We start from the raw sequence: 26,332 nt of genomic DNA, 5'->3' as shown, positions 1-26,332 counted from the left end.
TCGAAAATGCTGTAATTTCATGGGGGCTGTTTGTCTTTAGTGTTTCGATCGCCACCTCCGTTTTCAGGATCTTTGAAGGATATGAGGATGGATGGAGAGAGAAGAGATAGGGGGTGGAGGATAGTGGGGGCAGGTAGCCTAGCGGTTAAGAGCGTTGATGAACAACCAATTTGACAGCGCTTGAAGAATTTTAAAAAGAATAATGGGCAAATGTTGCACAATCCAGGTGTGGAAAGCTTTTATAGACTTACCCAGAAAGACTCACAGCTGTAATTATTGACGCAATCGAAAATGCTGTAATTTCATGGGGGCTGTTTGTCTTTAGTGTTTCGATCGCCACCTCCGTTTTCAGGATATTTGAAGGATATGAGGATGGATGGAGAGAGGGAAGAGATAGGGGGTGGAGGATAGTGGGGGCAGGTAGCCTAGCGGTTAAGAGCGTTGATGAACAACCAATTTGACAGCGCTTGAAGAATTTTTAAAAGAATAATGGGCAAATGTTGCACAATCCAGGTGTGGAAAGCTTTTATAGACTTACCCAGAAAGACTCACAGCTGTAATTATTGACGCAGGGGTGTGAATACTTATGTAAATTAGATATTTCTGTATTTCATTTACAATAAATTAGCAAAGATTTCTAAAAACATGTTTTCACTTTGTCATTACGGGATATTAAGTGTAGATGGGTGAGAAAAAACACATATTTAATCAATTTTGAATTCAGGCTATAACACAACAAAATGTGGAATAAGTCCAGGGGTATGAATACTTTCTGAAGGCACTGTAACCCTAATTGCTCCTGTAAGTCGCTCTGGATAAGAGCGTCTGCTAAATGACTCAAATGTAAATGTTTAAAAAAGCGATTGCAGGAAAGGGGAAAAGAGTGAAGGAATGATGAGGACTAAAGGAGTGTTTTGTTTATTCACAAAGCGTACTGGAGTCAAAGAGAAGGTTACATTGTGCAGCTGTGTAAAATCAATAACAGTGCCTCACTTCCAAAGATGATTTCTTCCCCTGCGCTTCATCGAACTGCACACACACACACACACACACAGCTACCCCAACACTCACACCCACCCACACACACTCCTAATATGCACAGCCAGGTATTTCAAGATTTACATCGAAATTGGATACCTATCCATGTCCTGAGGATGTCGGGAAATGGCTTCAAAACTGGCCACTAGGGGCAACCGTGGCTTGGGTTTTGACCGGGTGGTGGATAGGCGTAATCCCATGACTCTGGATCAGAAGGTTGCGTGTTCGATCCCAGTCATGGACACTGGTTTTAACCCTACCCCACACCCTAACCCTTACCTTAATAATTCGGAATGAGTGCCTAAACTTCACCCTTAACTGATACAGAGCAGCAGGAGCAACAAAACAAACTTATGTGACGTTTGGAGAACGGGGATGAACGTCTAATTCTGCAGAGAGACTGTGAGAGCTTGTTGAATATGCAGAAACTGTGTATGATTGAAGGCAAAAACCAACACACACCCTTCAGTTCTACTCAGACAATCAAGGTAGCGTCTCAACAGGTGGAAAACAAGGACCAGGTAGAAACATTAAAATAGCAGGAAGGAAGTCTGATTATGCAACCTCTGATTGGAGGAGATACTCAAATGTGTAGACACAAAAGCAAGGGATGGGATGCTCTCTGACTTGAGATAGAGAAATGAGATAGAGAGATGAGAGAGAGAGAGAGAGAGAGAGAGAGAGAGAGAGAGAGAGAGAGAGAGAGAGAGAGAGAGAGAGAGAGAGAGAGAGAGAGAGAGAGAGAGAGAGAGAGAGAGAGAGAGAGAGAGAGAGAGAGAGAGAGAGAGAGAGAGAGAGAGAGAGAGAGAGAGAGAGAGAGAGAGAGAGAGAGAGAGAGAGAGAGAGAGAGAGAGAGAGAGAGAGAGAGAGAGAGAGAGAGAGAGAGAGAGAGAGAGAGAGAGAGAGAGAGAGAGAGAGAGAGAGAGAGAGAGAGAGAGAGAGAGAGAGAGAGAGAGAGAGAGAGAGAGAGAGAGAGAGAGAGAGAGAGAGAGAGAGAGAGAGAGAGAGAGAGAGAGAGAGAGAGAGAGAGGGAGAGAGAGAGAGAGAGAGAGAGAGGAGAGAGAGAGAGAGAGAGAGAGAGAGAGAGAGCGCACTGTGGCGTTTCCTTAGTGCCAGACTGAGTTTGTAGATTAGAAGCCAGTTGATCCACTGCTATCTCTGTCCATTCTCTACCTCCTCATGATCACACAGTAAGTCTGCATCCCAAATGACACCCTATTCCCTATAAAGTGCAACATTTTTGACCAGGGACATATAGGGCTTTGGTCAAAAGTAGTGCACTATGTAGGGAATAGGGTGCCATTTGAGACGCATCCTAAGCCCTCTCTCTCCTTAAAACCTTCAAAAATAAAAACGTTCAAAAAAAAGAAAGGAGAGTAACTACAACAGGAAGAGATAGGGACATGAATAATTAAAAAGACACAGTAACACACAAAGGAGAGAGGTGAAAATGAGGACAGGAAGATGTCAAACAGAAAGAAGAAGAGAGTTGAGAGAGTGATAAAGGTGTGAGTCACAGAATAAGGTTCTGTATGTTTGTGCAGTCAAGTATAATAATGTTAGTGTTAGGAAAGAACTAACGATTAGACCTCAATGTCAGTGTGACGAGGTGTGAATGAAGGAGTCAGGCGCAGGAGGTAAAATACCGAAGTCCAGAGTTTATTCCGTTTACATAAATCAAACGCCCAAAGCGTCAAACGAAACTATTACAAGGGAAAACATCCACCTTGGCATAAACACAGTGAATAGTAGAACAACCGAGCTACACGTTCTCACAACAAACAATCACTCACAAAGACAAGGGGAACAGAGGGAACACTTATACACATACTAATTAGGGGAATGAGTACCAGGTGTGTGTGATTGACAAGACATAACAAGTGGAGTGATGAGAATGGGATCGACAGTAGCTAGTACTCCGGTGACGACGAACGCCGAAGCCTGCCCAAACAAGGAGGGGGGGCAGCCTCGGCGGAAGTCGTGACAGTACCCCCCCTGAAGCGCAGCTCCAGCAGTGCGCCGACCCCGGCCTCGGGGACGGCCAGGAGGACGCGGAGCAGGGCGAGTCGGATGGCGACGGTGGAAATCCCTCAACAGGGAGGGATTGAGAATGTCCCGCCTTGGGACCCAGCACCATTCCTCCGGACCGTACCCCTCCCACTCCACGAGATACTGAAGGTCCCCCACCCGACGCCTCGAATCCAGGATGGAACGGACCGAGTATGCTGGGGCCCCCTCAATGTCCAGAGGAGGTGGAGGAACCTCCCGTACCTCAGACTCCTGGTGGCGTGCCCGAGTGTTGGGATAAGACAGCTCCTATCCCTACCTCGGACGCATCCACCTCCACTACGAACGGTAGTGATGGATTGGGGTGAACAGACCCCGCAATCTACTGAAGGCCAAATCAGCCTCAGCAGACCAGCGGAGCTGGGACGGCCCATCCTTCAATAAGGAGGTAATGGGAGCTGCGACCTTGCCAAAGCCCTGAATAAACCTTCGATATTAGTTGGCAAAGCCAAGGAAGCGCTGCACCTCCTTTACCATGGTTGGAGTCGGCCAATTACGCACGGCTGCAATGCGGTCTCCCTCCATCTCCACACCTGTGGTGGTAATGCGATATCCGAGGAAGGAGATTGACTGCTGGAAAAACTCACACTTCTCTGCCTTGGCATAAAGATCATTTTCCAGCAGTTGGACCAGTACCTTGCGAACCAGGGACACATGCTCAGCGCGCGTAGCGGAATACACCAGAATGTAATCGATGTAGACCACCACACTGCGACCAAGCATGTCCCGAAACACCTCATTCACAAAGGACTGGAAACGGATGGAGCATTCATCAAACCGTAGGGCATCACCAGGTATTCATAATGTCCCGAGGTTGTGCTGAATGCTGTTTTCCACTCATCCCCATCCCGAATACGCACCAGGTTGTAGGCACTCCTGAGGTCTAATTTGGTGAAAAAGTGGGCCCCGTGCATTGACTCAATCACTGAAGGAATGAGGGGAAGAGGATAACTAAATCGTACCGTCACATTATTCAGTGGTCGATAATCAATGCACGGGCGCAAACCGCCATCTTTTTTCTTCACAAAGAAGAAACTCGAGGAGGCAGGTGAAGTGGAGGGACGTATATACCCCTGGCGCAGGGACTCGTGACGTATGTTTCCATAGCCTCCGTTTCAGCCTGCGACAGGGGATACACATGACTCCTGGGAGGTACAGCGTCTACCCGAAGGTTTATCGCGCAATCCCCCTCCCAATGAGGTGGTAATTTAGTCGCTTGCGTCTTTGGAAACGCGAGCGCCATATCATGGTATTCGGGGGGAATGCGCACGGTGGGGGTACCGTCTGGACTTTCCACCGTGGTCGCACCAACGGAAACACCTAGACACCTACCCGGACACTCACGCGACCACCCCGTAAGAACCCTCTGCGGCCATGAGAAATTGGGGTTGTGAAGGGATAACCACGGGATACCCAAGACTATAGGGGAAGCAGGAGACTCAATAATCATAAAGGTGATCTGCTCAACATGCGTCTCCTGCGTAATCATGGTGACTGGTACTGTAACTTCCTTAACCAACCCGAACCATAATGGTCGACTATCAAGTGCTCTGATGGGGAGTGGAATGGTTAGGGGAACCAATGAAATGCCTTGACGGCGTGCAAATGCCCTGTCCATAGAATTCCCAGCTGCGCCTGAATCGACTAGCGCCTTACACTGGGAACCTACCAGCCTTACACTGGGAACCTACCAGCCTTACACTGGGAACCTACCAGCCTTACACTGGGAACCTACCAAGTGATCGGGAAAGGAGATAGATAAAGTACAGTGCGCCGCAAAGGGCTCTGAACACGTTTGGGTGTTCGTTACCTGGGGTGATGCGTGAGTACCAGGTGAGTGATTCTGTGACGAGGTGTGAATGAAGGAGTCAGGCGCAGGAGGTAAAATACCGAAGTCCAGAGTTTATTCCGTTTACATAAATCAAACGCCCCAAGCGTCAAACGAAACTATTACAAGGGAAAACATCCACCTTGGCATAAACACAGTGAATAGTAGCTCAACCGAGCTACACGCTCTCACAACAAACAATCACTCACAAAGACAAGGGGAACAGAGGGAACACTTATACACATACTAATTAGGGGAATGAGCACCAGGATTGTGATTGACAAGACATGACAAGTGGAGTGATGAGAATGGGATCGGCAGTAGCTAGTACTCCGGTGACGACGAACGCCGAAGCCTGCCCGAACCAGGAGGGGGGGCAGCCTCGGCGGAAGTCGTGACAGTCAGCCTCAGTGTGTGTGTGTGTGTGTGTGTGTGTGCGTCTGTCTGTCTGTGTGACTTTTGTTTAAGGGCAGAGGTGCAGAAATTCAATTCAACCTCACGCCTTATGTTGCAACATGCTGAAAATAAGATCAATGTGACTTGTAAAACACAGTGCAAGATGCCTTGGTTCTTCCATGTCAGTCAAGGCTCAAACCAGCAGCCCTGTCCAGCAACACACACTATCCCAACATCAGTAGCTTCACACTGGACACAGCTAACACTGCTGGACAGGGTTGACTCTGCACACGGTCCAGCTCGTCTTCACCCTGCCAGGCAGACTTTCTGTCAGTACCACAGGGTTCAGTGCCTCCCAGCTTGGAGAACCTATCTTGTACCTCTCTGAACTCAGCAGCAGGCAGAGAGCCCCTGCCACTCTCAATACATTCCCACGGGGGGCCAGTATGAAAAATGTATGCACTCACTAATTGGAAGTCGCTCTGGATAAGAGCGTCTGCTAAATGACTAAAATGTAAAAAAATGTTTTAAAAAATTACAGGTTAAGGATAGCCCACCAATTATCTTTGAGTGCCAACTGCGCCTCTGGACCCAATGGTTTGAGTCATGGAGTGAGAAGGAGAGGAACAGTTTCCTGCACATTCTAGAAGAGAAGGACCCGATCTTTGTTGCCCGCTTCTACAGAGGTGTAGCTGGGACAGCAGGCAGGGATTGAGGGATACGGGAGAGGAGGGTGTAGAAAGGATAGACATGAGTGGCTGGTAGACAGAAAGAAACAAGTAAAGTTGATGGAGTGGAGTACCTATAAAAGTATATGTGTGGAGACAGTGAAGAACGGGGCGGCAGGTAGTCTAGTGGTTAAGAGCGTTGGGCCAGTAACTGAATGCTCGCTGTTTCGAATTCCCAAGCTGACTGGGTGAAGAATCTGTTGATATGCCCTTGAGCAAGGCAATGAAATGGAAAATGTTTGGACTCGAACACTAGCCTTCCATTCTCACACAACGGAGTGTTTGGACACCACTGGAACTTCTGTGTAGTAGTTAAACCTCCACTAACCAATCACTTCCTTCAAGCCCCTTGGGACTGACGCATAAGTGGTCCTCTGTAGCTCAGCTGGTAGAGCACGGCACTTGTAACGCCAAGGTAGTGGGTTCGATCCCTGTGACCACCCATACACAAAAATGTATGCACGCATGACTGTAAGTCGCTTTGGATAAAAGCGTCTGCTAAATGGCATATTATTATTATTATTATATAACAAAGTGCTTTTTAATTCTTTGATTCACCCTGAATAACTCTGTAAAAAGATGCATTAACCTTCAAATAAACGCTGTTTAGGCATAATGTGACTCTCATTATTGGACCAAGTGGTTGGCATGTACTGTCTAGAGTCTAGACCTATGTGTCTACACATTAATTTCCAAAGAGACATACAGGTGGGAATATTCACACACATACAACATAGATACGTGTAGGTATGCACGCACTCTGGCACGCACACACACCATCCCCCTATACATCAACCTCCGAACCCCTCATGACATCAGTATTCCCTGTGTGTCTCACTGGCAGGTATAGGGCTCAGTTACATCGCAGCCCTTTCCTGAAGTCAAAAGACCTAGTGGCCTCATGGGGTAATTTCATAATTAATAAACAAGATTTCAAAAAAGCCGCCAAAAATCTGGTGTTTCTATGTCAAACGGTTTTGTTGTATTTCAGTCTTCTGTGATGTACATAAAGTGTAATATTGGGAAGCAAACTCAATATTGAATACATTTCAACTCTATACCTGACATGGTATAGATGTCTTCTTTTTTTAAAGCCCATAACCATGTGTGTGAGGTGTATACTTTTGTTTCAAAGTAGATTTGTTTAAGACTACCAAAAAACACTGTGTTACCCTGATTTAGCCCACTGCAGTAAAAGGTTAACGTTTTATTGGTCCTCAATGGTTGAATGATGTTCAATGGTTGAAGTGACAACTTTCATTAGATCTCTCAGTATCAGTGGTACTGACAGCTAATGTGTGACCCCTGACCTATGTGGTCACAGGTATCACATCATAGTCAGCATCCTCCATCTTTGTTTTGATCTGTCAGTCAAAATGTTCTTGTCTGTTTTAAAGGTTGTCATAATGGTACCTTTTATTTGTAAGGTCCTCATCCACATCTAATGAAATTGTTCTGCTCTCAAAAATACTAAGGTCAGATATAGAAGCAGAGTGCAAGCACACACACACACAAACACACACACACACACAAACACACACACACACAACACACAGACACAACACACACACACCACACACACACACACACACAACACACGCACACACACAAGTGCGCATGCACGCACGCGCTCTTTAGCGCGCGTGCGTGCATGCGCGCTTGTGTGTGCGTGTGTGTGTGTGTGTGTGTGTTGTGTCTGTGTGTTGTGTGTGTGTGTGTTTGTGTGTGTGTGTGCTTGCACTCTGCTTCTATATCTGACCGTAGTATTTTTGAGAGCAGAACAAACGTTTCTCATAATTATCACTGTAAAAACAGCACAATTGGAAGAGAATTACAAAATACATTAATTTCCTGCAAGATTATTGCCTCAACTTCAAATAGCTAGAGCATTGTAATCTCAAAAACATTATTTTCCCTAAATAATTGGCCTCAAAAGCTATTTACCTTTTGAATTAATTCAAGGGAAAATAAGGATAGTATCTTTAATAGGGGTTACAGGTAGCCTAGCAGTTAAAGTGTTTGGACAGTAACCGAAAGGTCGCCTGGTTTGAATCCCCAACCAACTAGGTGAAAAATCAGGAGCAAGGCACTTAACCCTAATTGCTCCTGTAAGTCGCTCTGGATAAGAGCGTCTGCTAAATGACTAAAATCTAAATGAAATGTCTATCTGAAGTTGTAACATTGGGTGCAGTAAGTATGTTACATTATCATTGGGTTTTTCCTGGTAGTAATCATTGACATATAGGGGGTGGTAATAGTAGGAGTAAGAGGATACTGTTTTCTCTTCCTCCCTATCACACACATGGAGTATAAGCAGGCAGTGTAAGCAGGCAGTGTAAGCAGGCAGTGTAAGCAGGCAGTGTAAGCAGACAGTGTAAGCAGACAGTGTAAGCAGACAGTGTAAGCAGACAGTGTAAGCAGACAGTGTAAGCAGGCAGTGTAAGCAGGCAGTGTAAGCAGGCAGTGTAAGCAGGCAGTGTAAGCAGGCAGTGTAAGCAGACAGTGTAAGCAGGCAGTGTAAGCAGACAGTGTAAGCAGACAGTGTAAGCAGGCAGTGTAAGCAGACATTGTAAGCAGGCAGTGTAAGCAGGCAGTGTAAGCAGGCAGTGTAAGCAGACAGTGTAAGCAGGCAGTGTAAGCAGGCAGTGTAATCAGCCAGAGCATGAGACACAAAGAGAGAAGAGATAGTAAGGGACCGACACTAAATTTTCTGCTGGCCTCAATACGACTCCACTCAGGTGAATGCAAACAGCAAATGATCAACAAAGAAACACTGTTTTATCTGTAAAGTATTATTCTGACATCTACAATACATCTTGAAGTGATAGAGAATACATTAAGGAAAGAAGAAGAAGAAGAAGAAGAAGAAGCAAGTAAACATAAGAAACTATAAAATGTGTGCACTACAAAAACATAAAGTTATCTCTTGCATTCAGGGACATAAAAAAAAAAGTGACATAAGTTAACCTTTTCCCCAAGGATACACTCTTTATTTTCTCTGACAATTGTTGGGTTGAATTGTCTATCTGTCTTCATGTCTGTATGTCTGTGTGTCTGTCTTTATGTATGTGGGTCTGTCTGTCTGTCTGTCTCTCTCCTCCCACCCACTCTCTCTCCTCCTCTCTTTGCTCCCACCCACTCTGTCTCCTCCCACCCACTCTCTCTCCTCCTCTCTCTCTCCTCCTCTCTCTGCTCCCACCCACTCTGTCTCCTCCCACCCACTCTCTCTCCTCCTCTCTTTCTCCTCCTATCTCTGCTCCCACCCACTCTGTCACCTCCCACCCACTCTCTCTCCTCTCTCTCTCCTCCTCTCTCTCTCCCACTTTCTTCTGTCAGTCTCTCATATATGGCCTAATGCCCACTGGCCTGGCTCAGCCTATAACCATGTAGTGTAATGCCCACTGGCCTGGCTCAGCCTATAACCATGTAGTGTAATGCCCACTGGCCTGGCTCAGCCTATAACCATGTAGTGTAATGCCCACTGGCCTGGCTCAGCCTAATTTATTTTGGAACATGTTGTTTACAACTTTGGCCAATGACCCATCAGGGTATAAGACAAAACATGGGGGAAATGGGGTGAAATGTATTGTTCTGACTTTGCCACCTACTTTGAATAAGGAGGAGGAAAGTAAAACACTAGTGGACGAATCATGTGGTATATTTATTCATTGGGACAGATGTCTTGTTCCAGCACCAAGGGGGCTTCTTCAACAGAAATCAACACAAGCATCACATCTTCCTGGTCGTGAGATTCTTCGAGAATTCCCCTCATCATTGTGTAGCGTAGCCTATGACCCCTGCTGTGTCTGAGAAACATAGCGTCTGTAAATCTGATATGAGAGACATATAATGTTTGTAATAATATGTCTGACATTTAATAATGTTTCACTCTCAACCCTGGTTCTCCTCAGACTTGACTGCCCTTGACCAGCACAAAAACATCATGTGGCATACTGCATTAGCATCGAATAGCCCCCGCGATATGCAACTTTTCAGGGAAGTTAGGAACCAATATATACAAGCAGTTAGGAAAGCAAAGGCTAGCTTTTTCAAACAGAAATGTGCATCTTGTAGCACTAACTCCAAAAAGTTTTGGGACACTGTAAAGTCCATGGAGAATAAGAGCACCTCCTCCCAGCTGCCCACTGCACTGAGGCTAGGAAACACTATCACCACCGATAAATCTACAATAATCGAGAATTTCAACAAGCATTTTGCTACGGCTGGCCATGCTTTCCACCTGGCTACCACTACCCCGGCCACCAGCTCTGCACCCTCCGCTGCAACTTGCCCATGCCCCCCCCTGCTTCTCCTTCACACAAATTCAGACAGCTGATGTTCTGCAAGAGCTGCAAAATCTGGACCCCTACACATCATCTGGGCTAGACAATCTAGACCCTTTCTTTCTAAAAATAGCCGCCGAAATTGTCGCAACCCCTATTACTAGCCTGTTCAACCTCTCTTTCGTAACGTCTGAGATCCCCAGAGATTGGAAAGCTGCCGCGGTCATCCCCCTCTTCAAAGGGGATGACACTCTAGATCCAAACTGTTACAGACCTATATCCATCCTGCCCTGCCTTTCGAACGTTTTTGAAAGCCAAGTTAACAGACAGATCACCGACCATTTCGAATCCCACCGTACCTTCTCCGCTATGCAATCCGGTTTCCGAGCTGGTCATGGGTGCACCTCAGCCACGCTCAAGGTCCTAAACGATATTATAACCGTGATCGATAATAGACAGTACTGTGCAGCCGTCTTCATCGACCTGGCCAAGGCTTTCGACTCTGTCAACCATCGCATTCTTATTGGCAGACTAAATAGCCTTGGTTTCTTAAATGACTGCCTCGCCTGGTTCACCAACTACTTCTCAGATAGAGTTCAATGTGTCAAATCGGAGGGCCTGTTGTCTGGACCTATGGCAGTCTCTATGGGGGTGCCACAGGGTTCAATTTTTGGGCCGATTCTTTTCTCTGTGTATATCAATGATGTCGCTCTTGCTGCTGGTGACTCTCAGATCCACCTCTACGCAGACGACACCATTTTGTACACATCTGGCCCTTCATTGGACACTGTGTTAACAAACCTCCAAACGAGCTTCAATGCCATACAACACTCCTTCCGTAGCCTCCAACTGCTCTTAAACACTAGTAAAACAAAATGCATGCTCTTCAATCGAACGCTGCTGGCACCCGCCCACCTGACTAGAATCACTACTCTCGATGGGTCTGACCTAGAGTATGTGGACAACTACAAATACCTAGGTGCCTGGTTAGACTGTAAACTCTCCTTCTAGACTCACATTAAGCATCTCCAATCCAAAGTTAAATCTAGAATCGGCTTCCTATTTCGCAACAAAGCCTCCTTCACTCATGCTGCCAAACATGCCCTCGTAAAACTGACTATCCTACCGATCCTTGACTTCGGCGATGTCATTTACAAAATAGCCTCCAACACCCTACTCAGCAAATTGGATGTAGTCTATCACAGTGCCATCCGTTTTGTCACCAAAGCCCCATATACTACCCACCATTGTGACCTGTACGCTCTTGTTGGCTGGCCCTCACTACATATTCGTCGCCAAACCCACTGGCTCCAGGTCATCTATAAATCACTGCTAGGCAAATCCCCGTCTTATCTTAGCTCACTGGTCACCATAGCGACACCCACCTGTAGTCTGCGCTCCAGCAGGTATATCTCACTGGTCATCCCCAAAGCCAACACCTCCTTTGGCCGCCATTCCTTCCAGTTCTCTGCTGCCAATGACTGGAACGAACTGCAAAAATCTCTGAAGCTGGAGACTCTTATCTCCCTCACTAACTTTAAGCATCAGTTGTCAGAGCACCTTACCGATCACTGCACCTGTACACAGCCCTTCTGAAATTAGCCCTCTCAACTACCTCATCCCCATATTGTTATTTATTTTGCACATTTGCACCGCAGTATCTCTATTTGCACATCATCTCTTGCACATCTATCATTTCAGTGTTAATACCAATTGTAATTATTTTGCACTATAGCCTATTTATTGCCTTACCTCCATAACTTGCGACATTTGCACACACTGTATAAATATTTTCTGTGGTATTTGTGACTTTATGTTTTGTTTTACCCCATATGTAACTCTGTGTTGTTGTTTTTATCGCACTGCTTTGCTTTATCTTGGCCAGGTCGCAGTTGTAAATGAGAACTTGTTCTCAACTGGCTTACCTGGTTAAATAAAGGTGAAATAAATAAATAAATAAATAAAAACCAACCCTGGACCAATACATACAGCTATGGGATGTACTGTCACAGCAGTTATACAGGTCACACACACGCAAACGCACACACACACACCATGTGATCTTGACTGAGTAGCAGCTTCTTTACCCTTCATATTCCTCCACATCAGACAGAGAGAAAAGAGAACGCTCTTTAGAACGCTCACAGTTACAACAAAAGACCTTAACTCAAGAGTGATGTGATAGCTTGGCACGTCATCCAAGCATCCACCCAGCTGACGCGCTATCTGCACAAACCTCTTACTATAATAACACTTTAAATAGCATTCAATAGAAGTTTATCTATGATTTGAGAGCGTCATTCAATATCCACTCAGAATTCCTTTAAAATCTGTCTCAGACTCAATGGTAGCTTTTCTATCAAATGGTTTGGGATTCGGTGCTCTGAATTGCTGCCCATCCTAAAGTTAGAATCAGGAGGATGTGTTTTGTGCTGTCATGACGTGTGAGGCGTTGGAGGGTGTAGGATAGGGATGATGCTCAGGCTATCAAGGATAAGTGGAGCAAGAAGCATGACCAGATTCAATTTATCTTTATTATTTGTGTTATTTGTATACAATAATTGATCTTTCTGTTCATTGGAGATACTTTATATTTTCCCTACATTTCAGTTGAGGGGCCTAAGGATGGTGTTAGAGTAGCATGAAAACACATTCAGAAAACATCTAGGAGAGAAACAAAGGAAGCTAATGAGATCTAATCAATTCCTATTACATTTCTTTTTGGGGGGTGTGGGTGACTGAAAAAATATGTATTTTGATTGACAGTAAAACATAAGAGTGAGGAGGAAAATAAAGAGATGCCCTGACCTCCAGGGGCCCTGACCTCCAGGGGCCCTGACCTCCAGGGGGCCCCATTGATTTTGTTAGTCACTCTCACTCAGCTATCATATTAACATGGCATAAGTCATTGCAAAACGTGTAGAATTGCAGGTAATTAGTTTTAAAACTGCAACAACAACAAAAAATCTGTCAGGCAAACTCATTTGTTTACTTTTTGTTAATAAAATATGTTTTCTGCTAACAGGTATTAAATTATAGTTTTTAATCCTGGTGCTGAGTTAATGTGATTGTAGAGCTAATAGGGTATGTGTTTGTAGATGGACTGAGGTGAATGAAGCTCCAAATAGTATTTTCGAGTTTTAAAATTGTATAGAAATGCAGTAAATGAGGTTAAACTTTCTTACCCCCGTGTGTGGGTGTGGGTGTGTGTGCAGTGTGTGTGTGTGCGTGTGTTTAAGTGTGTGTGTGTGGGTGTGTGCGTGCGTGCGTGCTTGTGGCAATATGGTCTCCCGAGTGGCGCAGTGGTCTAAGGCACTGCATCGCAGTGCTAGCTGTGCCACTAGAGATCCTGGTTCGAATCCAGGCTCTGTCGTAGCCGGCCGCGACCGGGAGACCCATGGGGCGGCGCACAATTGGCCCAGCGTCGTCCAGGGTTGGGGAGGGAATGGCCGGCAGGGATGTAGCTCAGTTGGTAGAGCATGGCGTTTGCAATGCCAGAGTTGTGGGTTCGATTCCCACAGGGAGCCAGTATGAAAAAAGTAATGTTGCACTCGCTAACTGTAAGTCGCTCTGGATAAGAGCGTCTGCTAAATGACTGTAATGTAATTGAGGTTTTTACAACGTCATAAATGGGTCTTGGATCTGCGCCATGTCTTTTCAGCCCAGTTTATTCCACTCCAGAGTTTATTCGTTTGAGCGGGGGAAAAAACTAAATTAATTTCCACCACTATTGACATTTTCAAAAAAGCAATCCTTTTTTTAACGCATTAATTAATATAGTTTATAATTGTCGATGACAGCTTATGGTGACGCGTCTGTCCGCGCACATTTCCAGAATAGTGATTTGGAGACTATTGCGCTCAATGGAGCGCATCTTGTGATGCCCCCTCCCCACCCAGTCTTGCGCGCGGCATTATAAATATCGCGCCCCAGAGTGGGTGCCCTATGCAGAACATACAGGAGCAGAAAGACGCCTGAGGACAACTTCTATCCAAACCATCATTTAAACCCTCAAGTCAATGTAAATAGCCTACCTCTATTAAATCTATAGACATAATTTAAACAAGATTAGCTATTGATTTCTTAACCTTTTTGTCTAATGTAACTACCGATTTTATAGGGTTTTTCTATACAGCTTGTAGCCTATCAACTAATGTAATTGCCTTTACTGAAACTGACATTTTTAAACCATTAATCTGAGGAAGTTAATAAATAGATATCGATTCAATTTTAAACAACAAAAATAGATAAATATGAGGCATCCTCCAGTTAATGTAGACAACCGGTGGTGGTGGGGTTGTAGTACGGAACAGACCTAATTATTGTCTTGAACATATGCAACTTCTAAAAGTTTTTCCCAGGTAAACTTTGATAAGACTGCGTAGCCTAAGCAATTCAGACCCTGATATTTTTCTCTCTTGATTCCTAAACGTTAAAGATGCATCCTAACTTGGGTACCTGGCTGGGCGCAGTGACGCTCCTCGTCTGGACCTTCATCTGCATCGGGACGCTTGCGGAAGGCTACCCGGTCAAACCAGAAAACCCCGGCGAAGATGCGCCCACGGAGGAACTGGCCAAGTATTACTCCGCTCTCAGACATTACATCAACCTCATCACAAGGCAGAGGTGAGTGCTAAGATCCGGGTGTGAGAAATTGCTGCTTTAATTAAAGGGCTGAAGTTTGGATTTGTGATTATCCAATTGAAATATTTGATGAGTGAGCCACAGGGTATTGATTCATAATGACATCATGATATGATACTGTAGTAGGCTAATAATAAACGTATATGTTAGCACCTTTCATACAAATAAATAGGGGACAGCCCAAAATGCTGTGCAAATGAGCACTTAAAAGAAACAACAATAAAAATTGTGAAAGTAGGCTAATCGAATGAATAATATCAGACTATAGATTGCTATACCATAGGCTAAACCTTTCAAATACTAGCCTAACTAACTAACTAACTAATTAACTAACTACCTACTATATGGAGTGGGACACTATGAACTCAGCTACTAGTAGCTAAAATTACACTTTGGTTTGTAGCCTAATATTTGTGTTATTACTGACTCTAGTCCAAATACCAAACTAATCCAATCATTCAGGTGACTAAAATAACAAAGATGAGTCACATAAACTTGTCACTAATTGCTCTGTGTATTGTCTGTATGAAAGAACATCTTTATTTCAACAGCAGCACTCCCCTGATTCTTGATTAGCAACATCCCACACACCTCTTTACAGATTAAGCCATTCACCCTGCGTTCACTCACACTCTATTAACTAACCCCTCTCTCTCTCTCTCTGTGTCTCTCCCAGGTATGGGAAGAGGTCCAGCCCTGACACACTGGATACACTGATCTCAGAATTGCTGCTGAAGGAGAGCACAGACACGCTCCCACAGTCCAGGTACCTTCACTGTGTGTGTGTGTGTGTGTGTGTGTGTGTGTGTGTGTGTGTGTGTGTGTGTGTGTGTGTGTGTGTGTGTGTGTGTGTGTGTGTGTGTGTGTGTGTGTGTGTGTGTGTGTGTGTGTGTGTGTGTGTGTGTGTGTGTGTGTGTGTGTGTGTGTGTGTGTGTGTGTGTGTGTGTGTGTGTGTGTGTGTGTGTGTGTGTGTGTGTGTGATGTGTATGTGTGTGTGTATGTGCGTGTGTATGTGCGTGTGTATGTGCGTGTGTATGTGTTTGTGTGTGACTGGACCAGGACACATATTGATAAAGTGTCTCAGAGTAGAAGTGCAGGTTCCCTCTGTCTATGTAATCTTATTCATTATGATCTAAAAGGTGAAACTTATCCTAGATCAGCACTCCTACTCTGAGAGGCTTTATGAATATGGACCCTGTTCCCCTGGTCTCAATAGAAGAAAGTATGGTGATAGTTTGTACATAATTGTTATTTGATACTTTATATATGTTGTCTCTTCCCAGATATGATGAACCATCGTTGTGGTAACCTTGTCTCTGTCCCCGCCCAGCACCCCGGCTCATCGCCGTGGCGACGAGCAATTGACCTCAACAACATGGCCGCCTCACCATGGCCGACGCCCCATCCTAACAAACCCAACTAGCCACCATGCCCCATGGATTTCATGATGTATGCATCCCCCTCTCTCCCCATCCTCCATCCAGAGGCTACTCCTGTGCCAGATAACTGTTCAGGGTCTTATGAAAGCCATTATCTGTGCATTGTTATTCTAAATCAGTGGAGAGAATTATTGATTGTATGGTAAAAACCGTGCTATTAAATATTCATTATATAACGGATCTACTTATTTGCTGTAGTTGTAAACTTATTTGAAATGAGTCTTAAGCCAAGATAATAAATGAAGGTTCCTTCTGGCTTTGTACATTCTACTGAAGAGATTGTACGTCTTTAAATACATGTACATGCAGACACTCACTCACAACAAACACATTTTTGCAATCCCCGGAGAGGTATTAGAAGCCAGATTGTACTCAACTCTTTTCAGGGCAATGGCAATTTGGTGGCTAAGGGCGCACTCTTGTGGTTGATATGTTTTAGTGCATTGAACACGATATGGCGTTACCTGGCCTGAAGTCAGAGGAGCTACTGGGCAGCTAGTCTCCCTGTAGAAAGCGTAAAGCTTCTTTTACATAGGTGTTAATGCATAAAGGTATACAAAATATTATACTATAATGTGGGACATTGGTAATGAACTGTCCATTGGAATGGAATAACCTTGGTAACACTTTGTCATATTACCCAACATCAAGTCAACGTTTTACATTTATTTTTCTACATTTTAGTCATTTTAGCAGACGCTCTTATCCAGAGCGACTTACAGTTAGTGAGTGCATACATTTTTCATACATCGAATAATTGTCATACCAACAAGTGTAGAATGTGAATGAGTAGAATGAGTATACTGCTATTGGAGGGGTCTAGACATAAAATAGGACAAGGTAAGGGAGATAGAGGAGAGAGCAGAGAAAACGTCATTCCAAAGGTTGTGAATTTTGATGACTGAACATTTCTGATTAATATGCTTTTATTATGGTGAATACTGACCTAATACTAGCCTACCTGTTTTGAAATCTCAGTTTAAGTGCAGATTACCATCTAATAGGAAATAGGTCCTTATGTTATTCTATAGCCTGTCATATTTGGCACACCATGTTCATTCAATAATAATATGCCATTTAGCAGACGCTTTTATCCAAAGCGACTTACAGTCATGCGTGCATACATTTTTTTTTTGTGTATGGGTGGTCCCGGGGATCGAACCCACTACCTTGGCGTTACAAGCGCCGTGCTCTACCAGCTGAGCTACAGAGGACCACAACCATTCAACACTGCAGGCTATTAGTACAGCTAGTCTCAAATGGTGCATAGAAAGCAAATTCCTAATCCTGTCCTCAAATTCCCAGTTAATCCCACCCAAATTTATAATTCCCACCCAATTTAATTCCATTAACTAAGCACGCCAAATTCTACTGTAATGGTCCACAGTAGCCTACCCCATAACATTGTAGCCCCTTACATAGCCTTTTTCACACATGTACAATAAAACTTAGGCAAGGCTATTATATCAATACCATCAACGGCTCTATATTCCCATGAATAAAGAGTTGGAGAATTAAAAAAATCACAATGCAACATTCAATTCCATTATCATTCGCATTATGAATTGTTACACTGTGTCCATCGTTGGATGTTGGGGATGGACCTCCCGATGGATCTCGGCTATGATTCGTCAATTTCTGAAACACGTCATCAGTAGGGGCGCGGTCTATTGGTTTGATTGGCATCATGTATACACGGATAGTTAGCAGTGGGACCACGACAGCTGAGGGGGGTTTGAATTTCTAACTGGGACAGACACCGCTAATTTACGCACACGATTACCGGTAAGTCAGAATGGGCGATTCAAGTTAATTCTGGAGAGAAACTATATGTCAAAGGAAAAGGGGACTTTTTGGTTTCAAAGATGGACTTAGCACGTAAGGAAGAAGTCAAGCCCTGTGTGCTGCCCGTGATGTGTGTGTGACTGTGGGACCTTTATTTGGAATGGCTTACCGCTTGTCCAATGTGATTGCCTTGTTCATACGTTGAGTGCGTATTCACGAATCGGATGCATTTTCTCTATCTTGACTATGGGAAAGGCTATAGGCCTAAACTATGATGATAATACTCTCCAAAAGTGCAGACTACAATGCATTGGATGGGTAACAAAAATGGCCGCATGTGTGTGATGAGTTCACTGTAATTTGCTAACAATTGACAGCAAAACCGGACCGATAATTTGGCACGTGTGTGGACCACTCGTTGGCCCATTCATTATTTCCTGGATATCGGTCTAATTCTATGCGCAGTAAGGGTGTTACTCGCGCCGCTGATAAGATGTGCGCGCGCGCGAGGAAGTGGCAGGCAGCAGGAATCCCCACTATCACAAAAGCCTGCACCGCACCAGCAGAGAAAAGGGGCTGTATTGAGAAAAGGAGCGTGGCGTACAATGTTCCACGGCCCCGCCACAATTTGATAGGCTACACTCCCCGTGCCAGGGAATGAGTGAAACCACCATTGTTTGTTTGTTGAACAACAACCGGACTTTGTTTATTTGTGCTGAGCTGGTGAATGGACGTAGATCGGGTCGGTATAGCTGTGGCAGCGTCTGGTCCGAAGGCAGAGGGCAGCAGACGCATGCTATTGATTTTGCCTTCAGATTTGTCTGAGGAGTGTAGAATCCAATCTAATGTCACTATTTAGATGACCTCTTAATCCTGACCATCTGAATGTGATAATCTCAGTCATTATAAAAGGTTTATGTGAATGAACCTTTTGCCTGTAAATATTTTTTGCATTGTAATTTCAGAACATGTCCATAATATAACTGGCGCTAATAGTGGAATGATAGTGTTTCACAGTATTACTTACCCGCCAGTGTTGTGATTGGCTGTGATATTCGCCTATTGATTTCTTCTGCTGGAGCGGCATCTGTTATCAAAATGTTATTACTTTGTGGCTGTGTTATCTAGTGGAAAACAATCGCCGTTTTATGGGCTCTTAACCAACTGTGCTATTTTGTTAGTTTTTTCGCATTGTTTGTAACTTATTTTGTACATAATGTTGCTGCTATTGTTATTTTACTGCTGCTCTTTAATTATTTGTTACTTTTATTTCTTATTTTTCTTAGGTATTCTTTCTTAAAACTGCATTGTTGGTTAAGGGCTTGTAAGTAAGCATTTCACTGTAAGGTGTGACAAATAAAATTTGACAAGTGAAATCAATAAGGGATCATAGCTTTCACCTGGATTCACCTGGTCAGTCTGTCATGGAAAGAGCTGGTGTTCTTAATGTTTTGTACACTCCGTGTATTATGGACATTTTCTGAAATTACAATGCAAAAATACAAATGAATCCTAAGTGTACCACCTTTAATGTAGGCTTATGGCACTGTTCAAATGAATGCATCTTTCTTTCCTTCCTTGGGTGATATAGCCTATAACAACTGGTTTGGTGGAAAGCTAGTCAAGGAAGGAATGACGGTTGGAATCAGTCCATCTTTAATGTGACAACCCTTATTCCATGTGCGTAGGCAGAATATTTGGCTTTGTACTGGCCGGTGTACGTTCTTGATTTTTTTGAGTTTGTTATTTGCTTACTGCACTGCTGCATAGATTAAAGGGTGGAAGCAGCAGTCTCCTGCCTTTCCCAGAATGAATCACCCAAGCAGAGCCAGAGAGACCAACATGACCTATGCCTCACACTCATGGCTGTCACAGGGCCACGTCCCAAATGGCACCCTATTTCCTATATACTGCACAACGTTTGACCAGAACGCTATGGAGGAATAGGGTGGCATTTGGGATGCACACACTCGTGTTTGTCTCACACCCATAGAGGTACAGTCTGGAGCTGGACTTGGTAATTGTATCTTCTGAATAAGTGGATGTTATGACATGTCCAATCTCTGTTAGAATATAGCAGACATTACAACCTGGTTTTCTTCATTTAAATCAGGCCTGAGAGGATATATATATATATATATATATATACACACACTCCCCCTGACCTGCTCTTTCCTACTCTTTCACCTCTCCACCCATCCCCCCTTTTCGTCTCGCTCTCTTTCTGCATATCTTGCTGCTCTTTAATTATTTATATTTTTTACATAACACTTATTTTTCATAAAACTGCATTGTTGGTTAAGGGCTTGTAAGTAAGCATTTCACTGTAAGGTTGTATACACCTGTTGTATTCGGCGCATGTGACAAATACAATTAGATTTGTCTTGGCTTTTTTCTCTTTCATTCATTTCTCCTTTCCCCTTCTCTGGTAACTGTTAAGACAGCAGTTGGTAGGAGTCCTTAGAGAGAGACTGGAGGAAGACAGAGGGTCATGTGACACGATGAGTTACTGTATGTCATGAGATGCTGCTCGTTAAGGGCTGGGGGATGTGATGAGCTGTGTGTGTGTGTGTGTGCTGGGGGTTGTGATAAGCTGTGGTCAGGATGTAATTATGTGTCCAAAACAAACGATCAGCATCAAATGACAGTGCATTGATTTTGGTTAAATTATATTTGACATAGTAGTTAAGTATGATTTAAAAGTCGCTCTGGATAAGAGCGTCTGCTAAATGACAGAAATTAAAGTAATGATGATGGGATAAATGTGATTATTGTTGTTGTTAAAATAAATATGATTTTATATGTATTTTTATTAATATGTTAAGATGGCCATCTTGTTTCTGGCAGTGTAATCCTCTTATCTAGAGGCACACAGTCTGACCTGAGGCTTGTGGTAGCAGGTGCTCGGTGTGTGTGTGTGTGTGTGTGTGGGGGGGCTTGACGAAAGGGGTGGTGGGTTTAGGGTTGGGATGGTTGTAGAGAAGTCAATAGAGATTGGCTAAAGTAGCAGCCCCTCACCCATATCCTCCTCTCCCCACAACACACACACACACCATCCGACACACATGGCATACCCCACAATCCCGAGCAAGCTCTGCTAGAATTGAATAACACAGCCTCTGAGTGTACAGGCTATAGTAGCGATGTTGCAGCAAAGCTCACTAATTGCTCCGCGCTACCCCAGGAGTCCTAGCAGCCAGCCCTGCTCGGGAGTACATTGTGGCTCCAAGGCAATCCGGGTTACTGGCCTCCTTTGTGATTCTCAATTGACTGAGAGAAACCCAGAGTGACGGCTATTACTGGGTCCTCTCTGCTTCCTTGTGATGGGGAGATAGACAGAGAGAAAAGGCTTACCCTCAGTTGTTTGTTTGAGTGTACATGAATGGATGTTGCCTTAAGATGTTGATTGTGTGTGTGTGCGGATGTGTGTTTCATTTGATGACCTTTGAGGATGTAGCATAGACTTAAATTAATAGAGCATTCACAGAAACTGAGAATCAAGAAACTTCAATGGAGATCCATTTGTAACATTTATAGGATTTAGATCTATAATGTCTAGTATTTGTCCTCTCATAGGGGTCACCAGAGGTCACAAAATGTGCTATTTTTTAACGATTCTCTGTGCTTTTAATGCCGTGTGGACACACACTCCTGCATGCATAACACAGAGATGATCTGCTGTGGCGTTTTACACAAAAACAGACACTCTGATCCTTCATAATCCCTCCATCACGAGCTGTCTGTCATCTGGCTGCATGGCAAGCAGGGGCAAGGGGAGGGCTCTGGTTCATTGTTGGTTCACACCCGTCCCTGACCAGCCATCTTTGTGTGCTGGTGACCACTCCCTGATGCTGCTTTCTGTGCTCAAAAGGAATGATTTTGTATGTTTGTGTATGCAGCTGACTCTCTCCTTGCTCTTCTCTCCTTTTGGACTTACAGTATGTAGGCTATGTGTACACTCTCCCTTTCATCTCATCCTCTTGTATTTTAAGTCCCAGAAGCCCTCTCTCTTATTCTCTACTTCTCAGGAGTGCACCCACTCTCTCGTCTCCATCAAGCTCCTTCAAGTACTGAACAGCTTCTTTCTCTCCTGAGTGTCTGCTGTCTCAGCCCTATCCTCTCAAAAACTAGAGTTCGCTCCTTTCCTCTCCTCTCGTTAGACCTTAGTGTGCTCTCTCCTCATCTCGTCTCCTCCTCTAAGAGCTTACTCTGGGCCCATTCCTCTCCTCTTTTAAGACCAACATTTGTCTCTCTTCTTCTTTAAGAGTGTACTCTCCCTCTTCATATTCTCTCTCTTTCCCTTCCACTTCACACTCTCTCCTTCCTCTCTCTCCTTCCCCTCTCTCCTTCCTCTCTCTCCTTCCCTCTCTCTCCTTCGTCTCTCTCCTTCGTCTCTCTCCTTCCTCTCTCTCCCTCCTCTCTCTCCTTCCCCTCTCTCCTTCCTCTCTCTCCTTCCCTCTCTCTCCTTCGTCTCTCTCCTTCGTCTCTCTCCTTCCTCTCTCTCCCTCCTCTCTCTCCTTCCTCTCCCCCTCCTCTCTTGTCCACTTCTTTAAGTGTTTTCTCTCTCCCTGCTTTCCTGTCCTCCTTTACCTTGGCCGTAGAGAGACAGACCCTGGAGGGGCCCAGTGGTGCGGATGATTCGATGAGGAGGAAGAATTGCCCAAGTGCCTTTGCTGCCATTAACATTCTTCCAGGGGATATCTTTCACTCCCAATCAGCGTGCAGGGCCTTATTGTAATCTGCATTGCGTAATGAAACCGGCCAGTAAGCCTCGCTCTTGCGCTCTTGCGCTTTCTCTCTGCTGTAATGGGCCAATTAGCACTAACGTGACGGATGGGCCACGATTGAGCGGATTCAATGGAGAGAAGGCTGATATGATGGAGGGTGGTGAAATAAAAGTGCTGGTCGTTAAAACCGTTGCACAGGAAGTAGGATTGTAATATCCTGTGATCTGCTTGCATTGCCAGTCAGATAACGAGGCTGTTAATATGTGTCCCAAATGGCACCTTTTCCCTATATAGTGCGCTACTTTTTTCCTATATAGTGCACTACTTTTTGTACGAAAGTAGTAGACTATATAGGGAATAGCGTGCCATTTGGGGCGCAAACTTTACTGTCTGTAATTCTATGGTGGCCGTACTTGTGTGACCATATTGTGACACAGTGGTCCAGATTGGAGCTGAAGGTCAAAAGTCATCAGTAGGGTTTGACCTCCTTGGTCATCTCAGATAGGGTTGGAAAATTCCAGTAACTTTCCCAAAGTCCCGGTTGGAAGATTCCTGGAATCGGGATGAAATAAGCAGAAAATCCGGAATCCTCCAACCCAGATTTCTATGGAAAACCTGGGAATTGTTGGAAAGTTATCGGAATTTTGCAACCCTAATCTCAAGACCTGCTGCCATGGCTAAGACCTAAGCAGTGGGTGATTATTTTCATTGTTTGATGGCTTCCTCTGCTAACCCATTTCATCTCATCAGAGTTATTCAGAGCTGCCTGCGTGGGATGGAGGGATCGGGCTTAATGCTGCTGACCTGTAGTGTTTATTAATAAGCTACTGTTTACCACTCTCTCAATGGACCTGGGATGGAGGGAGGAGGTTAGAGGGAAGGGAGGATGCAGGAGAGCAGGAATGGAAGAAGAGAAATAGAGAGAAATTACTCAAGGTTAGACTGAACGCATAACCCTGCCTGTCATTCTCATATAATAGAGGACATTTACATTTTGACTGAATGACATTCAGGCTGATGATGTAAGCAATGTCCTTAAGTGGCTGTGGACACAATGGCCATCAGAGTCATGTTGGAGGAACAATTGCCCCCATCAGTGCCTGGGATCCCTGTCCTAGTCTGGTCTCCTCTGGACAAGAATGAGATGACTCATCAGAGAGAGAATAGAGAGAGAGGGAGCGAGAGTGGGTGTCAGATACAGATTGTGTAAACCCCTGTTCTAGGGCTGGGGGATATTTTATGTTTTTGAATAATAAAAGGTCAAAATTTGCTTTATGAGTAGTGCGTAACCCTAGGGTGGCAACACATACATTCTAAGTGATTTCAATTGGTCTTTCTCCATTCGGATTGTTTTATACTGTTCAATTAAACTTCAACCAAAAATAATTGTCATTCATTTCTGAATTTCCTGCACTCATTTGAGATCATTTCCAAACTGCCACGTAGGGCTGCACAATATGGGCAAACAATCTAGGCCTTATTTTTTACCAACTGTTGCAATTGCGATTTGGCTTGTGATTTAGAGCAAAACACTTGGGTGAACTGTTGGAATCATGGAAATAGAACGATTATTCAAATTCAATAGTTAGAATATAATAGTGGGCACTTTGAATACAGTGTTTGACATGACAACAAATAAAAATCCCAGGGAGGAGTTATTGTGTCAGTGTTTCCTAGAGGAAATCTTTGGCTACATTGAATGTTTTCTCTTAGCTTCTTCATGTATCTAACATATTCTTGCTTCACGTATTCCTCTTTGATTTAGAAGATACTGTTGCACAAAAAACATGCAGATGTACAGTACCAGTCAAAAGTTTGGACACACCTACTCATTCCAGGGTTTTTCTTTATTTCGACTTTTTTCTACATTGTAGAACAATAGTGAAGACATCATGAAGCTGGTTGACAGAATGCCAAGAGTGCGCAAAGCTGTCATCAAGGCATAGGGTGGCTACTTTGAAGAATTATTGGCAGACTAAATAGCCTTTCTCAAATGACTGCCTCAACCTGGTTCACCAACTACTTCTCAGATAGATTTCAATGTGTCAAATCGGAGGGCCTGTTGTCTGGACCTCTGGCAGTCTCTATGGGGGTGCCACAGGGTTCAATTCTCGGGCTGACTCTATTCTCTGTGTATATCAATATCAATGATATTTTTTTTTATTGGGAGGTGTTGAATGGAGTTGAAGGATGGGACTAATAACAACTAACAACAAATAATAACAAGATAACTAATAATGTAAGCATACTGTGTCCATAATAAGTATATTGGTTGTATGTTGGGAGCTTTTGGGAAAGAGCACAGTTATAAAGATATGGCATATAGAAGCAAACCGGATGGACATCATGAAAATGATCGGAGAGGTTGTGAGTAGAAGAAGTTCAGGAGAAAAAACAAACAAACAAAATATAATTATTGTAAAATTGACTGTGTCCATAAAATGTAGATAGTAAGTATAAGCCTGAAGTAGAGGCCTAAGCATTGTTGTTCACTAATTTACCCCAAGTAGGGAAAGGATGGCGGGGGCAATGTAATAAAGGGGAGTATATATATATATATATATATAAAACATGGGGGATTGGAAGTGATGCAGACAATTACATTGATGGAAGTTACAATCTATCTGCAATATTAAGCTGATCTACCCCCCCCCCCCCAAAAAAAATGATGTCGCTCTTGCTGCTGGTGACTCTCAGATCCACCTCTACGCAGACGACACCATTTTGTACACATCTGGCCCTTCATTGGACACAGTGTTAACAAACCTCCAAACGAGCTTCAATGCCATACAACACTCCTTCCGTGGCCTCAAACTGCTCTTAAATGCTAGTAAAACTAAATGCATGCTCTTCAATCTGCTTGCACCCGCCCGCCCGACTAGAATCACTACTCTCGGCGGGTCTGATTTAGAATATGTGGACAACTACAAATACCTAGGTGTCTGGTTAGACTGTAAACTCTCCTTCCAGACTCGCATTAAGCATCTCCAATCCAAAGTTAAATCTAGAATCGGCTTCCTATTTCGCAACAAAGCCTCCTTCACTCATGCTGCTAAACATGCCCTCGTAAAACTGACTATCCTACCGATCCTTGACTTCTGCGATGTCATTTACATCTAAAATATATTTTGATTTGTTTAACACTTTTTTGGTTACAACATGATTCCATATGTGTTATTTCATAGTTTTAATGTCTTCACTATTATTCTACAATGTAGAAAATACACTGCTCAAAAAAAATAAAGGGAACACTTAAACAACACATCCTAGATCTGAATGAATGAAATAATCTTATTAAATACTTTTTTCTTTACATAGTTGAATGTGCTGACAACAAAATCACACAAAAATGATCAATGGAAATCAAATGTATCACCCCATGGAGGTCTGGATTTGG

At 43.9% G+C, this 26,332-nt stretch overlaps 2 protein-coding genes and 1 pseudogene across 5 annotated transcripts in view; all 3 read left to right on the top strand.

The window, feature by feature from the left end:
• Window positions 1-1,164: 1,164 nt before the first annotated feature.
• LOC121572568 lies at window positions 1,165-6,044 on the top strand (annotated as a pseudogene).
• Window positions 6,045-14,294: 8,250 nt separating this feature from the next.
• Window positions 14,295-16,607, top strand: LOC121572951 (pro-neuropeptide Y). Its single transcript, XM_041884990.2, has 4 exons — window positions 14,295-14,361; window positions 14,779-14,966; window positions 15,661-15,750; window positions 16,268-16,607. The coding sequence occupies exons 2-4, from the start codon at window positions 14,779-14,781 to the stop codon at window positions 16,290-16,292; spliced, it is 303 nt and encodes a 100-aa protein (XP_041740924.1). The 5' UTR covers window positions 14,295-14,361; the 3' UTR covers window positions 16,293-16,607.
• Window positions 16,608-18,121: 1,514 nt separating this feature from the next.
• The window catches only part of LOC121572051 (protein PALS2-like), a 31,662-nt gene continuing 23,451 nt past the window's right edge, over window positions 18,122-26,332 (top strand). For all 4 annotated transcript variants that reach the window (XM_045222011.1, XM_045222010.1, XM_045222008.1 and 1 more), the window contains exon 1: window positions 18,122-18,208. The gene's annotated coding sequence lies outside the window, so the exon portion shown is untranslated. The remainder of the gene's footprint in view (window positions 18,209-26,332) is intronic.

Source organism: Coregonus clupeaformis, chromosome 8 (genome assembly GCF_020615455.1).
Source record: "Coregonus clupeaformis isolate EN_2021a chromosome 8, ASM2061545v1, whole genome shotgun sequence".
Classification (NCBI taxonomy): Eukaryota; Metazoa; Chordata; class Actinopteri; order Salmoniformes; family Salmonidae; genus Coregonus; species Coregonus clupeaformis.
Note: the sequence above shows the minus strand (reverse complement) of the source record. Positions and strands in the feature narration are given on the sequence as shown.

Excerpts from the sequence above, each read along its gene's own strand:
- LOC121572951 (XM_041884990.2), top strand. The coding sequence starts at position 14,779 with ATGCATCCTAACTTGGGTACCTGGCTGGGCGCAGTGACGCTCCTCGTC. Across the intron at positions 14,967-15,660 it reads AACCTCATCACAAGGCAGAG|GTATGGGAAGAGGTCCAGCC; the intron begins GTGAGTGCTAAG and ends TGTCTCTCCCAG. Across the intron at positions 15,751-16,267 it reads GACACGCTCCCACAGTCCAG|ATATGATGAACCATCGTTGT; the intron begins GTACCTTCACTG and ends GTCTCTTCCCAG.